The sequence below is a fragment of the Meleagris gallopavo genome, chromosome 20, assembly GCF_000146605.3.
Source record: "Meleagris gallopavo isolate NT-WF06-2002-E0010 breed Aviagen turkey brand Nicholas breeding stock chromosome 20, Turkey_5.1, whole genome shotgun sequence".
Taxonomy (NCBI): domain Eukaryota; kingdom Metazoa; phylum Chordata; class Aves; order Galliformes; family Phasianidae; genus Meleagris; species Meleagris gallopavo.
In genome coordinates, this window is record NC_015030.2 from 1,377,702 (window position 1) to 1,398,767 (window position 21,066).

General features: G+C 44.7%; 1 protein-coding gene across 2 annotated transcripts in view; it reads right to left on the minus strand.

Annotated features, from left to right (window-relative positions):
* LOC104913743 (myosin-10-like) overlaps nucleotides 1-21,066 on the minus strand; it is a 33,395-nt gene continuing 12,329 nt past the window's right edge. For both annotated transcript variants that reach the window (XM_010721210.2, XM_010721211.3), the window contains exons 3-4: nucleotides 19,586-19,742; nucleotides 1-1,485 (exon numbers count right to left, since the gene is read on the minus strand). In XM_010721210.2, the coding sequence (XP_010719512.1) occupies nucleotides 1,454-1,485; nucleotides 19,586-19,742 (189 nt within the window). In that variant the 3' untranslated portion in view covers nucleotides 1-1,453. The remainder of the gene's footprint in view (nucleotides 1,486-19,585; nucleotides 19,743-21,066) is intronic.

Here is a 21,066-nt window from a genome sequence, read left to right on the forward strand (position 1 = left end):
TTTTGCTCCAGGATCTCATTTGTGTTTTGAGGGCTGTCTTGTACATCACATGTAAAATAGTTATCACAAAAAACAAGTCCTACTAAGAGAAGGGACAAGAGAACTAGGCAAATCTGTATTAGCTGACTGTGCCTTGACCTTACCAACAGAATTGCATTTGCTTCTGTGTCCCTAGGCCCTGTGCATCTTGTATTTATAGTATCTATGGTTTGAAAGAGCAAAGCCTTATCAGCAAGACTGAAGATGGATCCTCTCGTCTGGTAGTTAAGGTTCTTTTACAGGAAGTAGGTGGAAGATCTGAACTTCATGTCAGTGAACAAACTGTACCTAGCAGTTAGTCAGGCAGTTAAACTGAACCTTCCCAGCAGTTAATCTCACTATTGAGCTATTTCAGGAAGCAGGCACCCTCACCAACTATGGCCTCAAAGCAGCTGCTATGCACTGGCACAACGCATGGCCAACTGCTCACACAGCCAAGGCAGGAGCATGCAGCCACCACATCTTCCCTCCTCCACTCAGATAATTGGGTATATCCAAGTTATATCCAAAACAGCTAATTGCAAGCAGTTTCAGCACAGCCGTGGTGTGGTTTCACAATACACAAACCAGTCTAACTAGCCAGCTGCTAGTAACTGTGACATGTCCCTTTGCCTTCCTTCCTCACGTTCATCCCTCCTTCGCACACTGCTGGCCCGGAGAAGTGAGCAGATGGAAAGCAGCATTCTGTGGTCAGGGCGGTTTTTTTGCTAGCTTACCTCCCTAAACTGCCTTACGATGGAGCACCAGCAGCCAGTGCTAACTTAAAAGGCAGCACAAACACAGCATGTGAAAGGAGGTGAAACTGGATCAGCCCTTTTAGCAGCAGCCCAAGGACAGACCGGCTCAGCAGTGCCATAAGCCAGACCGTGCACTTGTACTGCTCTGCTGCCCAGCCTTCATTGCCAGCTCCCCGTGACACTTACACTGGAAATCTGCTCCTGGGTGGGGCAAATTCAGGCACCCACACAGAAATGAAGAAGGAAATTTTAGCATCAGCTTGTCCAGAGTTCTCTTGTTTGAAGCAAGTCAAAGGCGCTGCTGCTGCTCAGCAGGGAGACCAGCACTGATTCACGTTCCCCAAGGCACCGTACTGAGCACTGTAACAGAGCTCTCTGACAGATACACACACTTAGGGAACTCTCTCTGATTCAGGTATCTTGACTGACATCTTTGAAACTGCAATTCTTCAGTGCCACACACACCTGTAACAACTCTCAATAAGGAAAATTACATTACTAAGAGTATCTCCCTACATGGAACACCACTTCATCCTGCCTTTAACAACTACTTGCTGCTTGTCAAGGCAGAAGACCAAGCTGTAACAACCACAGCTTTAATCAACAATGTTAACCTGAGATCTTCCCCTCTGTCACCAAAGATTTCCAGAAGTGCCCAAACGAAAAGCAGAGCTCACTTACGTGCAGAGAATGGATTGGTCCTCACGGTCTGCAAAAACAAGAATGAGCAGGGTTAGTTTTGCTTCTGTTATCCTGTAGTTTGCAAGACAGTTTGTTTTCAATGAATATTTAGACAGTTCAACTTTTCAGCTTAACAATTTAAGGACAATCTCAAACTATTTTTAGTAAGATTCCTTCAATAAGTTTTCACACAACCTCTCAGCAAACGACACATCTGACATTCAGTTTGTGATGTCATAAAATCAAGATTTTGCTTTAAAGCAGAGTACGAAGGTTCTTAAACATTTTCAGACAAAGCTGACCTTACTCCTTTTGTTGTGTGCACCTTTTCAGAGATTCATGGGATAAAGAATTTAAAATACTAAGTATTAATCAAGAAACAAAACAGTTCAAGTACACAGTGCTAATGACCAGAAATAACTACTTGGAAATAGCACCAGCATCTCAAGCAAGCAGAAGCTTTCCCCTTTAGCTTTTTATTCTTTTTAATTAACATGCAAGCCTAAAGTGCTTCCATAATTCAGCTCATTCACTAAAGGCTTGTCAAAAGGACAGCCAGGGAAACACTGAACACAGCTGAGCTCTACAATACAGTGCAGCTTCTGTGACACCCGCTGCTGGGCTTATGACCTTTGGAAAGAACGCCTGAAGACAGGTCATACCCTGCAAGAGGTATTCCATAATTACAGGGTCTTTACAGAATATATTTCATCATGCACTCTATATTAAAAGTTCTGTAATCAAAACATTCAAGTATACCTGCAGAAAATAAAGCACTGCATTGCAGTGAAGGATGTTCTCCTCCCTCTTCGTGCCCAAGTTTTGCAGTGAGTTCAACATTTCTTTCCATAAATTTCCAACAAAGTTTTGCTGCTTTTATACCTTCAGACATTCATCACTTACTCCAAAAGAACACAGCTGCCTCCTGAGAACTCAGACCTCCCACTTCACAATAACTCAAAGTCAAGCTTCATTTTATTTTCTGTGGACATAAAGCTATAAGCTGGGCCCTCCACTGACCTAACCCTAACCCAATCTCCTTGGCCATGAGCTGTGACGGAGCCCAGGAAGGGAACAGCCAGCAGCAGAACCACCACAGTTCCCTCCAGGCCACAGGTTTCAGTCCCACATAAGGAGCACACAGCCTCAGCTGCTGCAAGGCACCTTCCCCACGTGCCTGATTGATCTGAAGTACATCTGTATTTGTATGTACAACCTCAATGCTTGTGACTATTTCTGGTGAGTGTGTAAGCCATTTTAGATAGTTTCAAAACAGGTCCAGAGAAACCATTCTTACACTGAGCTGTAAGGTACTGCTCAACTTTGCAGCCAGCATGAAACCAGGCACCTTACCTATGAGGTGAGCCAAGCTCAGGATGCTGTTGTGAAACAGCAGGTGTTGACACATAATTACAGCCTCAGCCAGCACTCAGGACCAGCAGGTGACCACACTTCCCCCAGAAGCTGCCCACATTCAGGAAGGTCTCGTGCTCAGCCTCCCCACTGCCCAGCAGCACAAACTCAGGCTGCAGAGCTGCTGCTGTGGGGACAAAGCAAGGGGCTGGGATCGGTGCGGTGCCAGGTATGTGTTCTGTCCCCTTCTCCCAGCCTTGCCAGTACTCATGTCAGCAGCAGCTGAGGGGGAACTGGGACAGCAGCCTGGTCACAGAGTTGTAGGTCCGTCCATGCCCCTGAGCACAGAACTGCACAACTCACACAGGCAGGGGGAGAGCTGAGAGCCCCTTATGACAGCAGCTCCAAACTGCCTTCAGTATAGACAAAGCAGCCAAAGAAAGCAGAACATTGCTATTTTAATTAGTATATGAATAGAACATTTGAAGGACACGGATTCAAGGACTCCTGCAGGCAGATGCTGTGTTACAGCTATACCACAGGCCTGGGGCTGCACCACCAGCAAGTGGTGGACTTCTGTTTTCTCACTGAAAACATCAAAACACACAAGGATTTGCACTGCAACCTCCTGTAACTGTGTGCTCAGAAAGAGCAAGAGATACCAGTGGTTCTCCTACCCATTGCACAGACAGCAACTGATATTCAAACAGTTCTGAATAGGAACAAAAGCCAGATTATTAGAAGGGGGAATGAAGGGATTCAAGAAGCGGTGGTACTCCTGACAGGAGTGCAGCAGCTCCTGCCCAGATGCACCAGAAGGAAGGCTGAAGGCTGTGACTGCAGGAAATAAAAGCTGGCAGCAGGCAACAGCAGTGGGAGAACAGCAGAAATGTTAAGAGTGTGGTCTATAAAATTCTGTGTTCTTCTGGCATTGATAAAGGTCAGCTGCTCTTGCAAGCTCCATCACAAATAACTTTCAGGTATCAGCAGGAGACAGAGCCCAGAGCTCCTGCAGTCAGAAGGGCCTTGGGGCTGTCAGCTCCAAAGGGAAAGAGGAGCAGCTCTGACCCAGCCTGCCTCCAGGCAGCACAATGACTGGAGAACTTCACAGGCAGCTCCATGCCAGCACAGCCAAGGTAACAGCACAGCACAAGGCAGCTCCTCGCCTAGAGGAAACTGCAGAGTGAATGCAAAGTTAGTATCCGGAGTGCAAAGGTAGCATCTCCCTGCTGCAGTATTAGCAATGATGTTTTCTAAAGAGGTAATTCAGTTTTCCCTTTTTGTTTTCCCCAAAGTAACTTCTCCACAGTGCTGTCCCTGCAGTTTGTCGAAAAAGCTTCCTCTGAAGAACAGCTCTTTAGTTTATCACTTCTGCACCAGCCAGGAATACGGGCAGCATTTGCCTTGAAAACAAAACCAGTTTGACAGAAAGCAGTGAGCAGGGGTTACTGCTTTGTACATTCCACCTTTTACCACACAGAGCTCGTGCTCACAACAAGCAAGGCAGTATCAGTGAGTTTCTCATCCTAAAGATTATCGAAAAGTCCAGACAGCTGCAGGTATCCTACCCGTACCAGGAACCTCAGCACAAAACCTCTTCCATTTTCTACGTCCAGCAACCTGCACAGGCACAGATGTTACGAGGAAGCTGCCAAGCACTGCAGTCTGTTACTCCAAATTCATTTTCCTGTGTCCATCTGGACACAGCAAAGGGACTAAGAAAGAACAGTTATTTGCAGTTTGTTTGGTTTAGCTTTCCCCTCCCCAAATAAAGCAGTTTACTTAGCAGCTGGTCCCTTCCTAAAGCACCCTTAGAGCACTGGCTCGCATCTGTTTGGCTGTGTTTTGACAGAACCGAACTGCTGGGAACTCATCTGGGGCATGGAAGCACCACCACTTTTCTCATATTGTGCTTACATGTGAAAATATTTTCAGACTGTGCTGTTTTCTGTGATTCAATTTCAACATGAAGTGCAGCACTCAGCCCACAGAACAGATTATTATTATGACAAAGAATGAGATCTTCCATCCGTTGCAGTGAATTTAATAGCCTTTGCTCTTGTTTGTTTGTTTTTGTTTTTGTTTTTTTTTTTAAAGCTGAAGTGGTTGTTCATGGAAACCTATAAACGTTATGAAAACAAATTTCCTTCTAAGTCTTGTGATTCTTAAAAACAGGCCCAAAACTATCATCTCTCCAGCAAGGTCTCCATGAGATAACATCTCACACCACCACGAGACAGAGACTTGCAGAAATATGCAGAGTAAACTCATGCAACAAATCCCATGGGGTATGCAGGCAAAATTCCAGGAGCAAAGAGCAGAACAAGTTTGGCTGTCAGTACCTCCAACCTTTATAGCAACTGAGACAGGGAACACAAATAAGTCACTCTCATCAATAGGAGGAGTAAGTTTGGCATTTCCACTGCTCCACAGACTTTCAGTCTGGAACAATGGATATTCTGGACAAAGGTACAATGCCTTTTGAGCATGTGATTTACCAGATCATTTTAGCAGGGAGAAGCATCTGCGAGACAGCTTCAGTAACGCTTTCTTCTATCAGTATCTGCCAGATAACTTCTGGTTTCTTTGGAAAATCCTCCCCTTCTGCTGCAGCAGCTCAGCTCCTGCCGTCCCAGCAGCCCTGGGTGCTGCTCTGCTCCCAGGTGGAGGCATCTCACTCATCAAAGGCACTCATTTAGCACAAAGTCAATTTAATTCAGATGGATACAGGGACAAGCATGCAGTATGAGGGGATGGAGAGCAAGCTGTTGACTCCGTTTGACCCACATCACAGGGCCAACCCTTTGTTATTAAACAAACAGTGAAGTCCCATGGGAATCTATCACTTCACTTCAGAGGGCTGCAGCTTGGATTTAAATATATCTCAAGGTCTCCAAACAGCACTGAAGGTCGTAACATTCAAGCTGCACGGAAAGCTTACTACAGTTTTTCTAATTAGAAATACAAGTTCCAAAATCACACAGAGCCTAAGAATAAAAACAAAATTTCATTATCTGCTTGCGAAATAAGCTTTCTACAAAATAACACGTCCTCCTGAATGGAGGAATTAGGAAGCACAAAGACAACACAGGCCGACATTAGCCTTAGGCTGAAGTTCCCCTACGGCTGGAGATAACCCGAGCTGCTGCCAATGTCTCTGCTTCCCCTGCCCACATCTCCCAGTCCACTCCACTTTGGACCAGCAACCAAACGTACAGACAAGTCCTGCCAGTTCAAGCAGCTGAGCCAACCAACGGAACTTCACTTTCAAGCTGCTCAGCACCCTGACCAGCTTGTACCACAGCACTGCTGCAATGAGTGCACAGAAAGGCGTGGAACCAGCCATCCCACCAGCAGCCCATGCACTGCACTCTCCAAAGCCACCACGACAGCTCAGTGCCCAGTGCTGTGCTGCTCCCAGCCAGAGGACTTGTGCCACCAGCTCCTCCATCCCAAGCATGTCTGCACTGCACATCAGGGGCTCATGCTAGCAGACATTTCATCCTACCAAAATAAATCTATAAAAGGAAAGAGAGCAGCCAGCACAACGCAGATGTGGCAACATAGCAGGTCTTTCCCTCTGGGAGCAGCTGATCGTTGCATCAGTTGCAAACACCAAAGCATTTAGAGTCTGGAGGCATCAGGCACCGACGCACTGGTATCACTATTGGGTCTCCTCTTCCCCCATCCAGAAGCTGACTCTCACTCCCAAGGCAAGAACCAAGTGCTGTGTTTAACACCTGACCGATGCAGGCTGCAGCCGTGGTAGGAGCCACCTTGTCCATGCTGAACAGATCCAACTCTGAAGCAAAGGAGAAACACCAGAATACAAGGACAAGAATCACAGCTCTGAAAGCTATTATTTCCCCTAAAGCCCCTACACTTACTTCACTCATCTCGCTGGGTGTGAGGACAACAGCTGGCACCTCCTCAAACAAAGCTGTTGCTTGGCTGCCAAACATTTGCGATATTTTCCTGTTTAAAAAATCTATCAATATAAACATTGGGATCTATTTTTAATACTTAATCAAAAGGTGTGAGAGTTTGGACAGAGAAGTGTTTTATTCCTCCCTTCCCTTCTCTCTCCAAGTTATAAAAGGATTATCCCCCCTACACACAGCAGCCCTAACAAACCCCTGCTAACTCTGGGTAAGGTTCCAGATGTGCATTAAACGCATTTGTTGGGTAATTGGTTCAGGCAGGATGTTCAGAAAAGCCACTGCTCAAATCTAGAGTCTGCCTACAAAGGAATGACTGTATTTTAACAGAGCAGCTTTTCTTAAAAGCATGCCTTAGTTCTGCTTTGCTCACACTATGGTCATTCATAAAGCGGTAGAAGATAATCAAGCAGAAAAGGAAGAATCTGTCTTCAAGTTTCCTAGAAATATTCACAAGCAGTAGCACTGAAGAACAGAAACCAAACTACAGAGCACAGCTTGTGAGCAAGTGAAGCCCACCCCCTGCATCTGCCTTGCTCCAACTGCCCTTTCCTACACTGAAGGACAGCAGCTGCCCAGATCTGCCCTTCCCAACTCAATTCACAAGAAAGGAAGAGCCATCTGGGCACCCCCAGCAAACTGCCCAATAGAAAGCCAGGTTTTGAGCTATCATAACAACAAATACACACATTCAAAGCACTTCCATAGGCCTATTACCTGCTTTCACAATTAATGCGTCCCTCCCTGCTTTGAGATGACATTTAGTCACAGCCTTCACGCAAACCCTGCCTTGCTCTCCCTGCACCCTTTCCACAAGTCCTTTTAGCATTTAATCCTTATTAGGTAAGAACGTGAACAGAAGTGTGCCAAGATAGAATGGCTAACTCCAGAGAAGTGGTGAAAAGAGACAAAAATGAGTTTTAACCTTTCCCCAAGTGGTGTTAAAGACAAAACCACGGAGAGTTGCGCATCCACCCTTCAGCCTGCAGGAGCCTACAGACAGGGGAACCGCTCTCCTCTGCAGCTACATCGAGTGTCATCTCAGCACCAGACTCTTCCAGATGACCCATTCTAATGAACACTTCCTATTTCTTTCTCCAGAGCATGATGATGGGGAAACAGAGGGATTTCAATTTTAGATAGTACTTAATATTCAGGTGCCATGGTCCATAAACAAAGAAAAGCCTGGTTACCTGGCTGATTCCCTTGTTTGTTGTGGATGTTGGGTTTGGAAGCTCTGCTGGTATTTGTCCTCTACTGTAGAGTAGCAGGCTCAAATATCAGACAGTTCCAAGAGATTTAAAAATTGAATTCCTGACAAGTTTTATGAAAAAATAAAACATCCACAGGGATTTTGCTGCTGAGTACTGAAAGGATTGGGTCATAAAGGAGACAGGTGGTCTGATAGTTTGCCATTCTTGAACTTCAAGCTTCGAGTAACCTTTGAATAACCAAGTCCTACTGCACTGCTAAGCACAGGGAAGGATCTGGTTACAGAGATGAAGCATGCCTTTATATTTTGTGTTTATCACTAAAATGTTGCCTGGATACTCCATAAACTATCAAACGCTTTACACCACCAAGTGACTTGCAACAAACATCTCTAAAAGCATAACACAAGAAGACTGACAGGCACAAGTTTTTTGCTGAGTACCTATCTTACTGCAGAGCAAATACACCCCAATACTTCTGCTCCCTGAGATTCCTCCTGTAGCATTGCATACTCTACGTTTCACCTCTACTTTCAGTTGTGCAAGTTGTGCAACACACTGAGTCAAGTGTTTGTCAGCGTACTTCTGCAGCCTCACAGTGCACAGGAATACGGTATTTTGCCAACAACAGCCCATTAAACATGCAGTGAATCTTTCAGAAAGCATGTCGTTTGCCAACGCTACAAAGCTGGCAGGTGAAGTTACGGCACCTCCATTTAAGCAGCCACTACAAACTTCTTCATGAACCTGAACCTCCACATGGCCAAAGGATCAGAAGAGATCCATCCACCAATGCCACAGGAGCCAAACCACACCTCAGGAGATAACTCACTCCAGGAGGTCTCAGGTAACTAAAACAAAACAAAACAGAGAGGCGTCAGGGACATCACTAGGAAGAGTAGGAGAATCACAGTATTCTTCCACATACACACAGGTGCCACTGGAAGTTGGAAGTGATGTCTTCTCTTTAGGGAAGCAGGGATACACCTTGAAATTGCATTTACCCTTTTCTTCTTGCCTCGTCACCATCAGCTTAGTGACAACCTGTAAGTTCTTATCTCCAGGTTGAATTGCTTTGAAACTGAGATAGAGGTGAACTTGCAGAGATTCTCACTTGTCCTGAAATGCATAACACTGCAGTTTACCCTAAAAGATGAAATTCTGGTGCACCTCTTCCCCCTCCTCCCCCCAGATACCAGTGGTTTTAAGATTAATTAACAACAGTGCTTGGTTTGTTTTCAGCAGTGCTCACACTTGTCCCACAGAACACAGGAACACCCCTGTGCCAGCTCAGACACCAGGCCACAAAGAATTCCAGCATAACTCCTCTTCCAGCACAACACCCTTCACTTCCAAGTGAAGACAGAACAGCATTGATATCTCTAAAACAATACTAATTCCCAATCTTGTCCGCTTACTGTTTCTGACATGGCACAGCACCAGACAGAACCAGGCTACAGGAGGGAGCACTGAGGCTGATGGTCAATTCCTGCCTCTTACTCCAAGGTGTGCTCAAGATGTGCCCAAGTCTTTCACAAAGGGCTGAGAAAGGATCTCTTTGCTATGAGGGTGAGCACATTGGCAAAGGCACTGTGTGGATGTTTCTGCAAGTGGTGAAGTTTAAAAAAAAAAAAAACACAACAAAAGCAGCAAAAAGCTGTGCTTCTGTACCTTATTCCAAAAGGTGCCAGATTTGAGGTAAATCACCACTGCCACACTTCAGTTCTGCTTGCTGACCGACTGCCTTATGCATTGAGTTGATTATTAAATGAAGCATGGCAGAGGTCAGGCAAACCCCAGCAGGGCTTACCCCATTGCTGGCTGGGTACGAGCACTTCTTGCACATCTCACAACCACACATCACTCACTCACCCCAGAGCTCAGGCTGCTGTACAAGTGGCCAACCTAACAGCACACAGCCCTGGGAAAACAAACCAAGCTAGAATTGAGACCATTTTAGAAGTTGAGTGTTAAGCATTTGCAATGTTAGCTTGAAATTACCCGAATTCCCAAATAAAAACTGTGACATTTACTTTGACTTGCTAGCCGGGGCTTAATCAGCAGAAAAGAAGAAAACAAATAGCTGCCAGACTGCATCCTGCCCACTTTGTGGGACCGTGGGCAGCTTCTCCATTATACATCAGAGAGAATTTTTTGTCTAGTCCTCACCAAGTTTGAAGAAGCTCAAACAATGTTTTCACAGTCAGTGTTCCAGCAGTTTTACTTATTTCCATTAAGAGAGACTCTTGTATGTTTAATTTAGAAGTTAAAATATATTTGCTAAACACATGAAGAGACAACACATTCCTTAACAGATCCAAACAAATATGCATTTATCCTATCTAATGGGAGGCCAAATGCAAGCAGCCCTTTGCAAGGGGCAGCTGCAGCTGAGCAGGATTGCAGCACACCGCTGGCCCTCGGCACGGGGCAGCCCAGGGACAGCCTGCAGGACAAGGGCTGCAGGCAGCAGGGATGGGACACAGCCACTGGCCTCCAGCAGCTCCTGTTTCTGCTTCCCAGCCACAGCAGTGAGAGGTCCCACCCCATCAGGACCAGGTTCTGGAGCTGCCAGGCCTCGCTTGTTCTGCTCTCAGCTCCTCACATGACACAGACAAGCTGCTCTCTGGCTCCCAATGAGCTTTCCCAGCAGAAACGAGCAACTCCTAAACCTTCTGCTGGGGCCATCCCTAAGCTTACTTCTCAGCGACATTTGCATACTGCTTAACAGTAACCTAAGATTAGTGGTAGCTGGCAGCCACAGGCTGAAAAGGGTTTATTTGGACTGCAGAGCGCTCAGCATAGCAGTGGTTTCTAATCTCCAGCAACCCCGCTTAAGTTGCTCTGCTTCCTTTGCAGCACAATTTTGTTTAGACAAAGATTACATTGTCAACTGAAACAATAACTCAAGGAGGTCCTTTGACAGTAATATCTGCCACTGAGGCTCACTAATTCACTTTTGCTCCTCTCCCTCCCAAACAATTAAGCAGGCACAAACCACTTAAGAGAACTGGCTGTGAACCAAGTGGGCTCTTCCTGAGTTATTCCATCCTGCCTGAACTCCACACGTTTGGAAAGAGAGCAAGCACAACAGCAGAGGACTTTGCTGGGCTTTCTGACTGTAACACAAAGTTGAGCAGTCGGGTTTTCATCCTCAGCTACAATGGGACGGAACACAGCCCAGGGGCTCATCCCACACCAGTACAGTACCTGGGGTAAGTGGAGCTGAGCTCAATGCATGGTCTGGCAGCTGCTAGATTAAAGTTGTAGATGCTTCCCTAGTGAGTATTTTCTAGGATCCATAACAAGCCTTGTGAGGGGCTTCACCTCAAAATGTCTGATGTCTCAGATGCGGTGCATGGACTTACTGCGGCTCTGCTCTCCAGCAGTGAAGTTGTTACTTTTAGAATCACTGACCACTGTAACAAATACTAAACAGTGTCCTCAGAAAATATTTAAGAGCCACCGTTACTGTCTTGTAAGATGTTTCCAGAGTGGATAGCTCAGGAGATGCCCCCCATTTCAAGGGCCAGCAGCCCCTAACAGCCAGCTGCAAGCAGAGCCCTGCCACGTCAGCACAGGTACAGCTCCAGCCATGGGTGCCTCTGCACGCAGGGCACAACTAAGTGCTGACTGAGCAAGATAGGAGTTCTGTCTCTGGTCTGTCACTCCAACGGCAGTTTTTCAACAAGCACAGAACTCCAGCAGCCCTACATCCTGAGACACGGGCTGCTACCAGTCAGCTGCACCGTTAAGAAATGTTTTCTCATTGTTCTGCTCCATCACTTGTGATTGCCAATTAACGACCCTTTGTTCTCGCATAGGAACAGAGGGGTGGGAGATGTGAGCACCATTCCCCCTCCCTGTGCCAGCTCAGATTTAGACTTGTTCTGTTTGACCTCAATTATCATTCCCATGCTGAATACAGTTTTGATAACTTCAGCTGTTCTTTAAATGTTTTCCTGACTTATTTCCTCTCCTCCCAAAGGAGGGAAAGGCTGGAGCAGCACAAAGCTGAAGGTACAAATGTCAAGTTTGGGGCAGCAGTTTTAAGTTCAGGGCAGTGAAGTGTTTCCCAGTTTGATCCTATTCTCTGCTTTTTAACCACTGCTGGACAATGAATTTAGATTGCTACAGATCTGTTTCACCCCACTAGCTCCTGCCAAAGCAGTGAGAGCTCCAGCACTACTGGAACAATTTCTTCCCTATCGTACACCTCAGGTGTGTGGTCTCTGCTGTGAGCCGAGGCACAGCCCTTTGTACTGGGCTTATTTTTGCTGTCCTAAAAAAATAAATCAACATAAGCCAAGTATCATCCTGGCACCATTTTGCATTTTGCAGGCAAAAAAGCTACAAATGAGGGGCATGAATGCAAGCATGGGTTTATGGCTCTCCAGCAGTGACCCTGCCAAGCCACAGAAAGCAGAGAACAACGGATAAGATCAGCCACATAACCAATCTGTACGTACATGGTGGCTTTTCCTCACACTGCAGTTACTTCAGAGCCCGTGCTTATGATAATTACCAAAATTACATTTGAAAACTCACGTGGGTCGTTATCAGATGACCTCCTGTCCATTCAGATTCACTCACAGGTCAGTGCATTTGAGAGGCACGCTCTGTCCCTAAAAAACCTTACTGAGTCTTTACATCCACATAACCTCACCTATGCACACACTCCTGGAAAGGCTGGCTCTGTGCTTTGGAGCAGGTTCCACCAACACGTTGGACAGACATCACGCATACCACTATCATACCTGCAGATCTGAAAGAGGATCTCAAAGAGACAGCAGCCAGCAGCTAACATCTGGTGCTGGGGCAGCTCTGTGCCAAACATCCCCACACAGCCACAGCGAGTAGGTCAGCGATTCCTTCTCCATGCTCAGAAATCTGGTGCTTGCAGTCTCACTTTCCTTTTCTTCTTTTGAGTTTCCTTGTACACACGAGTTGATGGCCTTGCCACCACTCTGAAAAAGCCCTGGAATAAAAGAACCCTGGTGCCCTGAGCATCCGGAAAGCCAGAAGCTTCCATTCAGCCAAATGCCTGAAAGCACCAAGGGCAGACAAGTGAATGGATGTAGATGGTGCCATCGCTCCTGGTTAGGAAGCTAGGAAAGCACTGAAAGCTTGCACTGAGATGCACTGATAATCATGTTGGTGATGAGAGCCTTGGCTTACTGGAGACAAAGAACAGAAGAACACTCACCACTCCTCTCCATTAGCTAAGAACTCACAGTTGCTCCTACTTCCTGTTTCTGTGCCAGAACACAGCAAGAACATTTAACAAATAGGAGGGTAGATTAAAAAGGAGCTACTGCAATTGCTACTGCTGGCAGTTCCAGCACGGCTGGACTCTTAGTTCAGCACTCCAGAGGAACACAGACATGACTGACCAAAGAAATGACTGCAAAGCATGCATCACCAGCAGTGCTGCTACAACACGACGTGCTCTCATGAACACCATTCACTTAAGCCTCTGTTGCACCGAAGTAATATCTTCATTTGTGGCATCTGAAGGATAAAACAAATAAGAAAAAAAAAAGCAGAAAATAGTGTTCTATTTCACAACCACCCTGAAATAAAGTTTGATCTAAACTAAAACTGTGGAATAGAGTTTTACCAGAAGCAGGTGCTAGCTGAGTAATACGTACAAATGAATCATCTCACGAATGATTTCATAAGTTGGATGCACTTGCTCTTGAATTCCTGTCTGCCTGCTAGCACAGTCACAAACCAGCTATGAGCTCAGCCTGCTCGGCAGATCTTCAAGCTCTCATCATTGGGTCGCAGTATTGACCAGAAGGATCAGGCTGGTCTGTGCAACACGGAGCCTCGGGGGAAGGGGCAGGGAGAGTGCAAGAGTTCCTTCTTGAAGTTATGCCAAAAAAATTAACACAGTCAACCACTTCAAGTAACACTTCTAAGGAACTGAGAGTTAAGAAAACAGTCGTTCACTCTAAATACTATTATGTCTAATTAAGTTTGTAACCCTGAGGTTGAGCACCAATTAGAGCAGAGATCCAAACACATTTTGACACAGAAAAAGACAAAGGTTAAGAACTGTTGCCCAAGTACTGCAGTACTGAAGAACTTCAAACACTAATAAAGGTGAGAAAAAACACGTGGTAGCATACAACCTCATTCTAACAGCTAGCATCGAGTTTTATTCAATAATTGCTACTGACATCATCCAGAGATGTACTAATATGGCACAAAGTCATCAAAACGGCCCCAGCTGAAGCAGATTTGATACCAAGGAACAAAGAGGTGAGGAGCAACAAAGTACTGCACAATAGGTTCAGCTGAAACAGCATTTCTCATTTTCCTTCAAATTCAGAAATAATGAGGCAGAAGACTGTTCCAGCATGATGGATTTCAGTTATTCTGCTTCAATTCTTCCTTTACGATTCTCCATCCCTCCCTCCAGCCATTAAAAATCATTTATATCACATTCCTACTGGGATACAAAGCGATCCCCATTTCCATGTTATTGTCACACAAATATCTGCATTCCACACCAGCCTGGCTGGATAAAAGGAAAACACAAAGCAGTGCAATGATAAGGAGACCCAGAAATCCTTCCCATCACATTTGCCAAGCACTTAGCTCTGCCACCCTGCACTCTGTGATGAGCTGAAGAACTCTGAGGTATCTTTTGATAACTCAAACAGGATATACTGTGAAAAACACCAGGAACATTAATTGCACATTTAACAGGTTTAGGTGCTGTTCCCATAATGGAGAATGCTAGCCAGGCTCTTCTCTCTCACAGCAACCTGTCCCTGCCACCTCAATATTTAGTAATACACAGAAAAGAATTGCCACATTTTATTCTAAATTATTTCATACAATAAAAACACTTCCCAGAAGTATTTCAATGGGAATTACCTAAAGATATAGGTCAGTGTGCTATTTTACAGGGAGCAGCACTGGCAGTGCCAGCTCCTCCAGCACCCAGCGCTCCCTTCACCTATTGCACAGCTCCTGATAAAGCTCCCCTGGAACAGGATTAAAGGCAGTCTGAAAATACCAGTGCTAAATTAGGGCTCACCAAGACGTCCTCAGGGAAACGGGATAGAAAGGAGAGACTAAGCATAATTATACAAGAGTAATATTAGCAGGCAAGCAGGTCTTCAGCAACCAGAAGCAAACCAAGCTGGCCTTCATACATCCTACAACGTATTTTTTCAGATTCAGTGAATAAAGAGGCATAAGAAGACAATGCCACACTTCCTCAAAAAGTACAGCAGGAGGAGAGAGCCTCGTATGGGAAGCACCAGAGAAAAGTTACGTCAGTGCTGCCTGCACAATCAGGCCAAGCCTCTGCTGTCAAAAAAGCAAAAAAGATAGTCATAGAGGAATTACCAATCAGAATTCATTTCCTAAACAAAATCCTAGCTCCTATCCAAATTTCTGCTGCTCACTGCCTGTCTGTTTCAGCAGTGCAGAGGAACATCAGCAAGTCTTACAAACTGCATTACCAAACAGAATTAAGGTCAGTGCTGTCACAGGGATTAGGATACAATTCCTTACGACCATGTCAACCGTCCAGCAGCTTTGAAAAGCTCTGCCTAGGATTCCTGAGTGAAGCACGCCAAGCCCAGCCCTCCGCATGAATGCATAGGATCTCTGGCTAGGGCCAAACAGCTTCAATAAGCCCGGAGCCCCTGGGTTACCTGTACTCACTGCTTCAACTTCACATTAAGAAGATGAAGAGAAAGCACAAGAGAAATCCACTAAATCACCTGTGAAGTAGCACTTAGCCTACCTCCACAGTGCTTTGAAAAATAATTAGTAGGGGAGGCAGAGGGGAAATCCAACATGTAAAGCAGAACTGCAGGTAATTACCTTCTGAGGTCAGGACAGCAGTAATGAGAGCTTCCGGAAGAGAAATCCGGGCTGCCATCACCAGAAGGAACCGAGTCCCGCCTGGCACCAACAGACTGCCTGCACTCAATTCTGACTGCAAGGCTTGCAGGAAAGTCAACGCTTATGAGATCAAGCAATCACTGAGATTTGCTTCTCCTTGCAAAGCTTGCCTCAAATCCTCAGCACATCACAGCTGCACCAGCGCTGAACTGGCCATCTGCAACACAGCCCTAAAAATGATTTTTCCACTTCCTTCCTTCTTGTATTGAATTAGTGTAAGCTATCACATCTCTCTGCAGATTACTATTTGCTCTCAGAAACGAGAAACCAGGCTTTCTGAGCATATTCTGCTTCCTCTGCTCTTTCCCGTCCCTCCCCTTTTGTCCTCCTCGATTTAACAAATACCAAAACGAATTCCAGCCCATTCTGCTTCCCACTGGAGGGCGAGATGAGAGCTGACCTGCGATGACAGCTCTCCCAAACAGGAAATTCTTCACGGGGATGAGCACAGCAGCAGCTTTATGGCTGGCAGTTTGCAGCACTCCCCACATACAGCCTTTTTGTAAGAGTGCTGTGAAGTGCAACACCCAGGGTATATCGCCAGCTTAACAAAATGGAGCACTTCAGCAATGTCTAAGGTGATGAGCACCTATTCAGACACAACCTATTCAGATGCACATGCATCACTTCTGTTTCTGTTGATCAAAAAAAAACCTTCTGCTTTCACAATTAAGTCTTTTTTTTTGCTTAAGATAATATTAAGGCTCAAACAACATACAAACCCTCAGCTCAGCAGAAATGTGAAGTCGATCTCTCATCATCTGAGCTCTGAATGAAAGGCACAGAAGGGCTAAACTACGAGTAGCAGTTTACTTGCTGCCCCTTACTACCAGCACACAGGAACTGTGTTGTAAGAAATCTGGTTGCTCACACACAGCTCGGGTCCAAGTATCCTGGTGATCAGCGTAAACACATTTCACCAACACCTGGAAAATTAGTAGCTATGATTACGAGAAAAGTAAACATGATTACACTGCACAAAATACCACTGAGCGGGCCAGGAAAATACAGCCAACCCACTTTCATTGACCTAAATTAATGGCTAAGGTATTCTCTAAGGTTATGGTCATATTATCCAACGAAACAGCATTCCTATGGCTTCAATTGCAGTTTTGAATCCTAATAATTAAATTCCAGAAGCCAAATACTGGACACAGTAGTCATCTATATCAAAAGAAACTAACTACATTAGCACAACAATTATTTGCAGTAGTACTGGAATAACAACTCTCTACCCCCAATTCACTCTCCCTTTGCCATCCTATCTTCACCTCCCAAAGCAACTGCATGCACAAACAGGGATGGGAACTGCAGAAGGTTTGATAACCACATCAGCAACTGCTCAGAAAAGCACTCTGTCAGACTGTGCTTAAATAAGGCTGTGTTAGTGGAGACCACTGATGACTTCACCTGAAGTGCTGCAATGAAGACAGCTAGCTCTTGCTTAGAGACCTATTTCTACTAACCAAAAGCTTCCAGTACAAGTTTTCTGTTCCATCAGTTTATGACAAAGTCTAGAGCAAAATATAAGGAATAATTAGATTAAGGAAACTGTGAATTGTATCAACTCCTCAGCTATGAAGAAAAACCTAACTGTCCCTACCCAGTGACAGGCACATCCACACTTGGTCTCCTACTGCAAACTGGTAACCAAAAAATAAGTTGAATATTGTTACTGACTCCTACCATTAGGGTAAGTGCTGGTTGATACTCTGAGTGATCGGACAAATTGCAATTGTAGCTAAAGATAAACTGAGCTCCCTCAAGCACTGCTGTGTTTGCAGCTCCCACCTAGAGGCCCTGCAAGCCAAAGCCCAACACTGAGCAGCAGCGGAGCCACCCCTCCCTTCCACTTATCCCACTTCACACAAATGCTCACCAGGCATTCTCATCACAGCCCATGGCTGCTTCACAAGAACACGAGAAGCCAGGCAAATCACCAATACAAATAGCCATGCCTCATACTTCAGGCAAATATCTCCAGAACTCTGTACTCCACCTTTCTCCTACAGCAGAGCAATGGCTGTAAACAATTCACTGAGGGCACTACAAAATCAGAAGCTGTGCTGCTTTTCCCCTTCCTCTGGAGGTCTCTTCTGACCTAACCCAATTAGGCAAGAACAACTTGCTAAAGTAAAATATTTGCCTACTGCCAATACCTATTCCTGAGCTCTTACTTATCCTTAGCCAAGGAATTGTGAAGGCAAACCATCAACAGAAAGTTCACTGCCCGATTGCAATCACTTGCTAAAATAACCAGGGAACAGTTCCATACAGACGAAGGATACTAGAAACACAGATTTAGTTAACCTTGAAGAAATCATTCTGTAATACACTGGTCCTGCTGCACAGCTCCCAACTATTTTTATTCTAATCCACGCCCTCATTCTTTTAAGAGAGAAAAAATTCACACTATCAAAATCACAAGGCAAGGAAGCACTGAAAGACGTTGAACAGAGATCTATCAGTATGAAAAGAAAACAAGACTGTACCTAAACACAGACTTTATATGAAAGCTTTTTTTTAAACCTAGTTTCCCAAGCTCAGTACAAAATTTACATCCAGCAAGAAGTCCAGAGATACAAACTGGTACTGGTGAACAGACACAGAGAGCATCTGAGCCTTGAGAACTACTGATGTTGACTTACACTGTATGAGATGATCTCTGTCTCAAGAACCTGCCTCATCCTCAAATCACTAGATTTCTACAAATAAACTCCTTAATACAACCCCAAAGCCTGCACTTGTCTTCTAAGTAGGAAGACTCTGATCTGAGTTGCAAGAGGTTTATGTTGTGGTCAAGAGGCTGTAGCTTCTCTCCAAGACACTGTACAGCACAACACAGCACATTTTTCAGGCTTCTCTTTCCTGCTTGCCCTTCTCTAGATAGAGCAAGCTGGTGTTTCTGGATCAGTAAGGTATCCCCAGTGTAAGCCACCAACCAACGCAGACAGTACCACCCAACACTGCGTCAGAAGAGCAGCTGTACAAGTTTAATGCTTTTGCTTCTTTCAACATACTTACAAGAGTGGTGTTTAATTCAATATGTTTATCTGCCAGATCTGAATTTTCCAAAGTTCAAAGTGCCCACCATGAAGTTGCTCCGCTTTGCTGCAGATACACCCCACACGAGTTTGGTGGAGAACCCTGCATCTTCAAGGTGAAGTATCTGGCTGTGTTTCACTGCCATTTCAGATTATTACTTCCAGTGGCCAAAGTGTCACCATTTTTAAAGGAGCACAAAAACAATCCATTACACCTCAGCTTTTCTCTTTCGTTGCACTTTCTCATTCTCACTTCACTCAATGCCAGGGCACTTACAACTTTTGACATCAATCTTATCTCTTTTTCTTTTAGAAGGAAGTATTTCCATTACAACTTCCAGTGCCCCCAGCTGGCACAGCACACCTCCTGCTGGCATCCATCTGCTTCTGAGCCGCAGTAAGGCAGACAAACACACCAAACACACCAGTGAGGGGTCAGGCTCCAAGTTACTTCTGCTCTAAAAGCTGAAGTCTCTAGGTAAGAGAGCATTCTTTTTTTTTTTTTTTTTGTAGTACAAGAGGAAATAGAGATTGTGTTAAGAACTACAACAAAGCAGGAAAATAAACTGCTAAACTTCTAAAACTCGGGAGTTTTAGGTGCACTGAAGAGTTGAGACTCACTGAATGACCGTAAGAAAGGTTAACACCCTTACCTTGCAGCATGCATCTGTATGCAGACTCAGATATGGCATAAATGTGTGGTGGCATTTCGTGGCGCTTCTTCCCTCTGTACATCTCTATGATGTTCTCTGAGTAAATCGGGAGGTTCTTGTAGGGGTTTATAACTACGCAGAACAGCCCTGAATAGGTCTTAAAAAAAGAAAAGAGGTTTCCATTAATAAACATAGAATTGGATTAGAAACATAAGGAGCAAGACATTTTTCACAGGCTACACTGTATTTCTCTTAGAACAAAATTAAGGTCCTTTCTGCTGGAGAACTTTAAGTACGTGCTATACTCAGACCGCTGGCTTATAGTTCTATTAAAAAGCTCTTTAATTACCTGCATTAAAAGTCATTTAAAGATAATCAACGTAAATAAACACAGAAGTGGAACATCTGATCTCCTTCCCACAGATATTTAAGTCTCTTTTCTACTTACAAAGTTAAAGAATTAAGGGCACCTTTTGATGTTCTACTCCTTCAGTAACATGCCTGCTCAAAGTATTTTCATTTTTATACTTGGAAGAACTGGAATATTGATTTACCCTATAATCATCCTCTAAGAACAGTTAAATTAAAGGAAAAAAATCAAGAGCTTACAATAGAGAACAATGATTTTATGTATCACACAACACAGAGGAAAACAAATAATCAAATAATCAACTACTAAATATCTTCTGAGTTACTGCAGTGACACAGAACTACGCATGGTACTGAGAACCACTTGCGGAAGACCAGACTTTGAAGAAGCAAAGAGAGGACATCACATTCTTCACATATTCTTTAGCTGGGACTGCCAGTGGTTGATAAGGACAGAGAGCAGAGACTTTGTGCAAGAGCAAACCCCAGTTATTTAGGCTAATATATCATTATTCTATTATATAACTTGGATAAGGAAAAAGCCTATTATTCCCAACCACTATTCTTGCCATCCTGCTGTTTTCCTATGATGCCATGTCTTTCTTCTCCTGGAGATGCTGCTCCTTCCATTGTCCCCCTGCATCCTGCTCCCAGGGCAGCCCAGCAGCAGGCACTGCACAGCATCCTGCCACCTGCTTTTAGAGCTGGTACTGAACAGAAATCAGAGCTGCCATCATACCAAAACATTCAAGTACAATTTTTACACTGCTCCTTGAATTCACTCTTATTGAAGCATTTCTTTCTTACTGTTATTAAAATTGAGTACAAGCCATACATATAGGTCCACATTTCCATATGAATTAAGTATCAAGATGACTTTGGAACAGTTCAACCTCTGCTCTACAGAAGTTATCACACATAAGTAATATACATAAATATCAGCAGTGATACATATTAATACATAGAGATGGAAAATAATCAAGCCTCCCTTTGCCCAGTAGGAGGATATGCAAACATGGACTGGCTGCAAGGGCCTGCCTGAGTAACAAAGGCAAGGTAACAGAAAGACAACATTGTGCACTGCCAAAAGAAATGCCTTATCTCCCTGAACT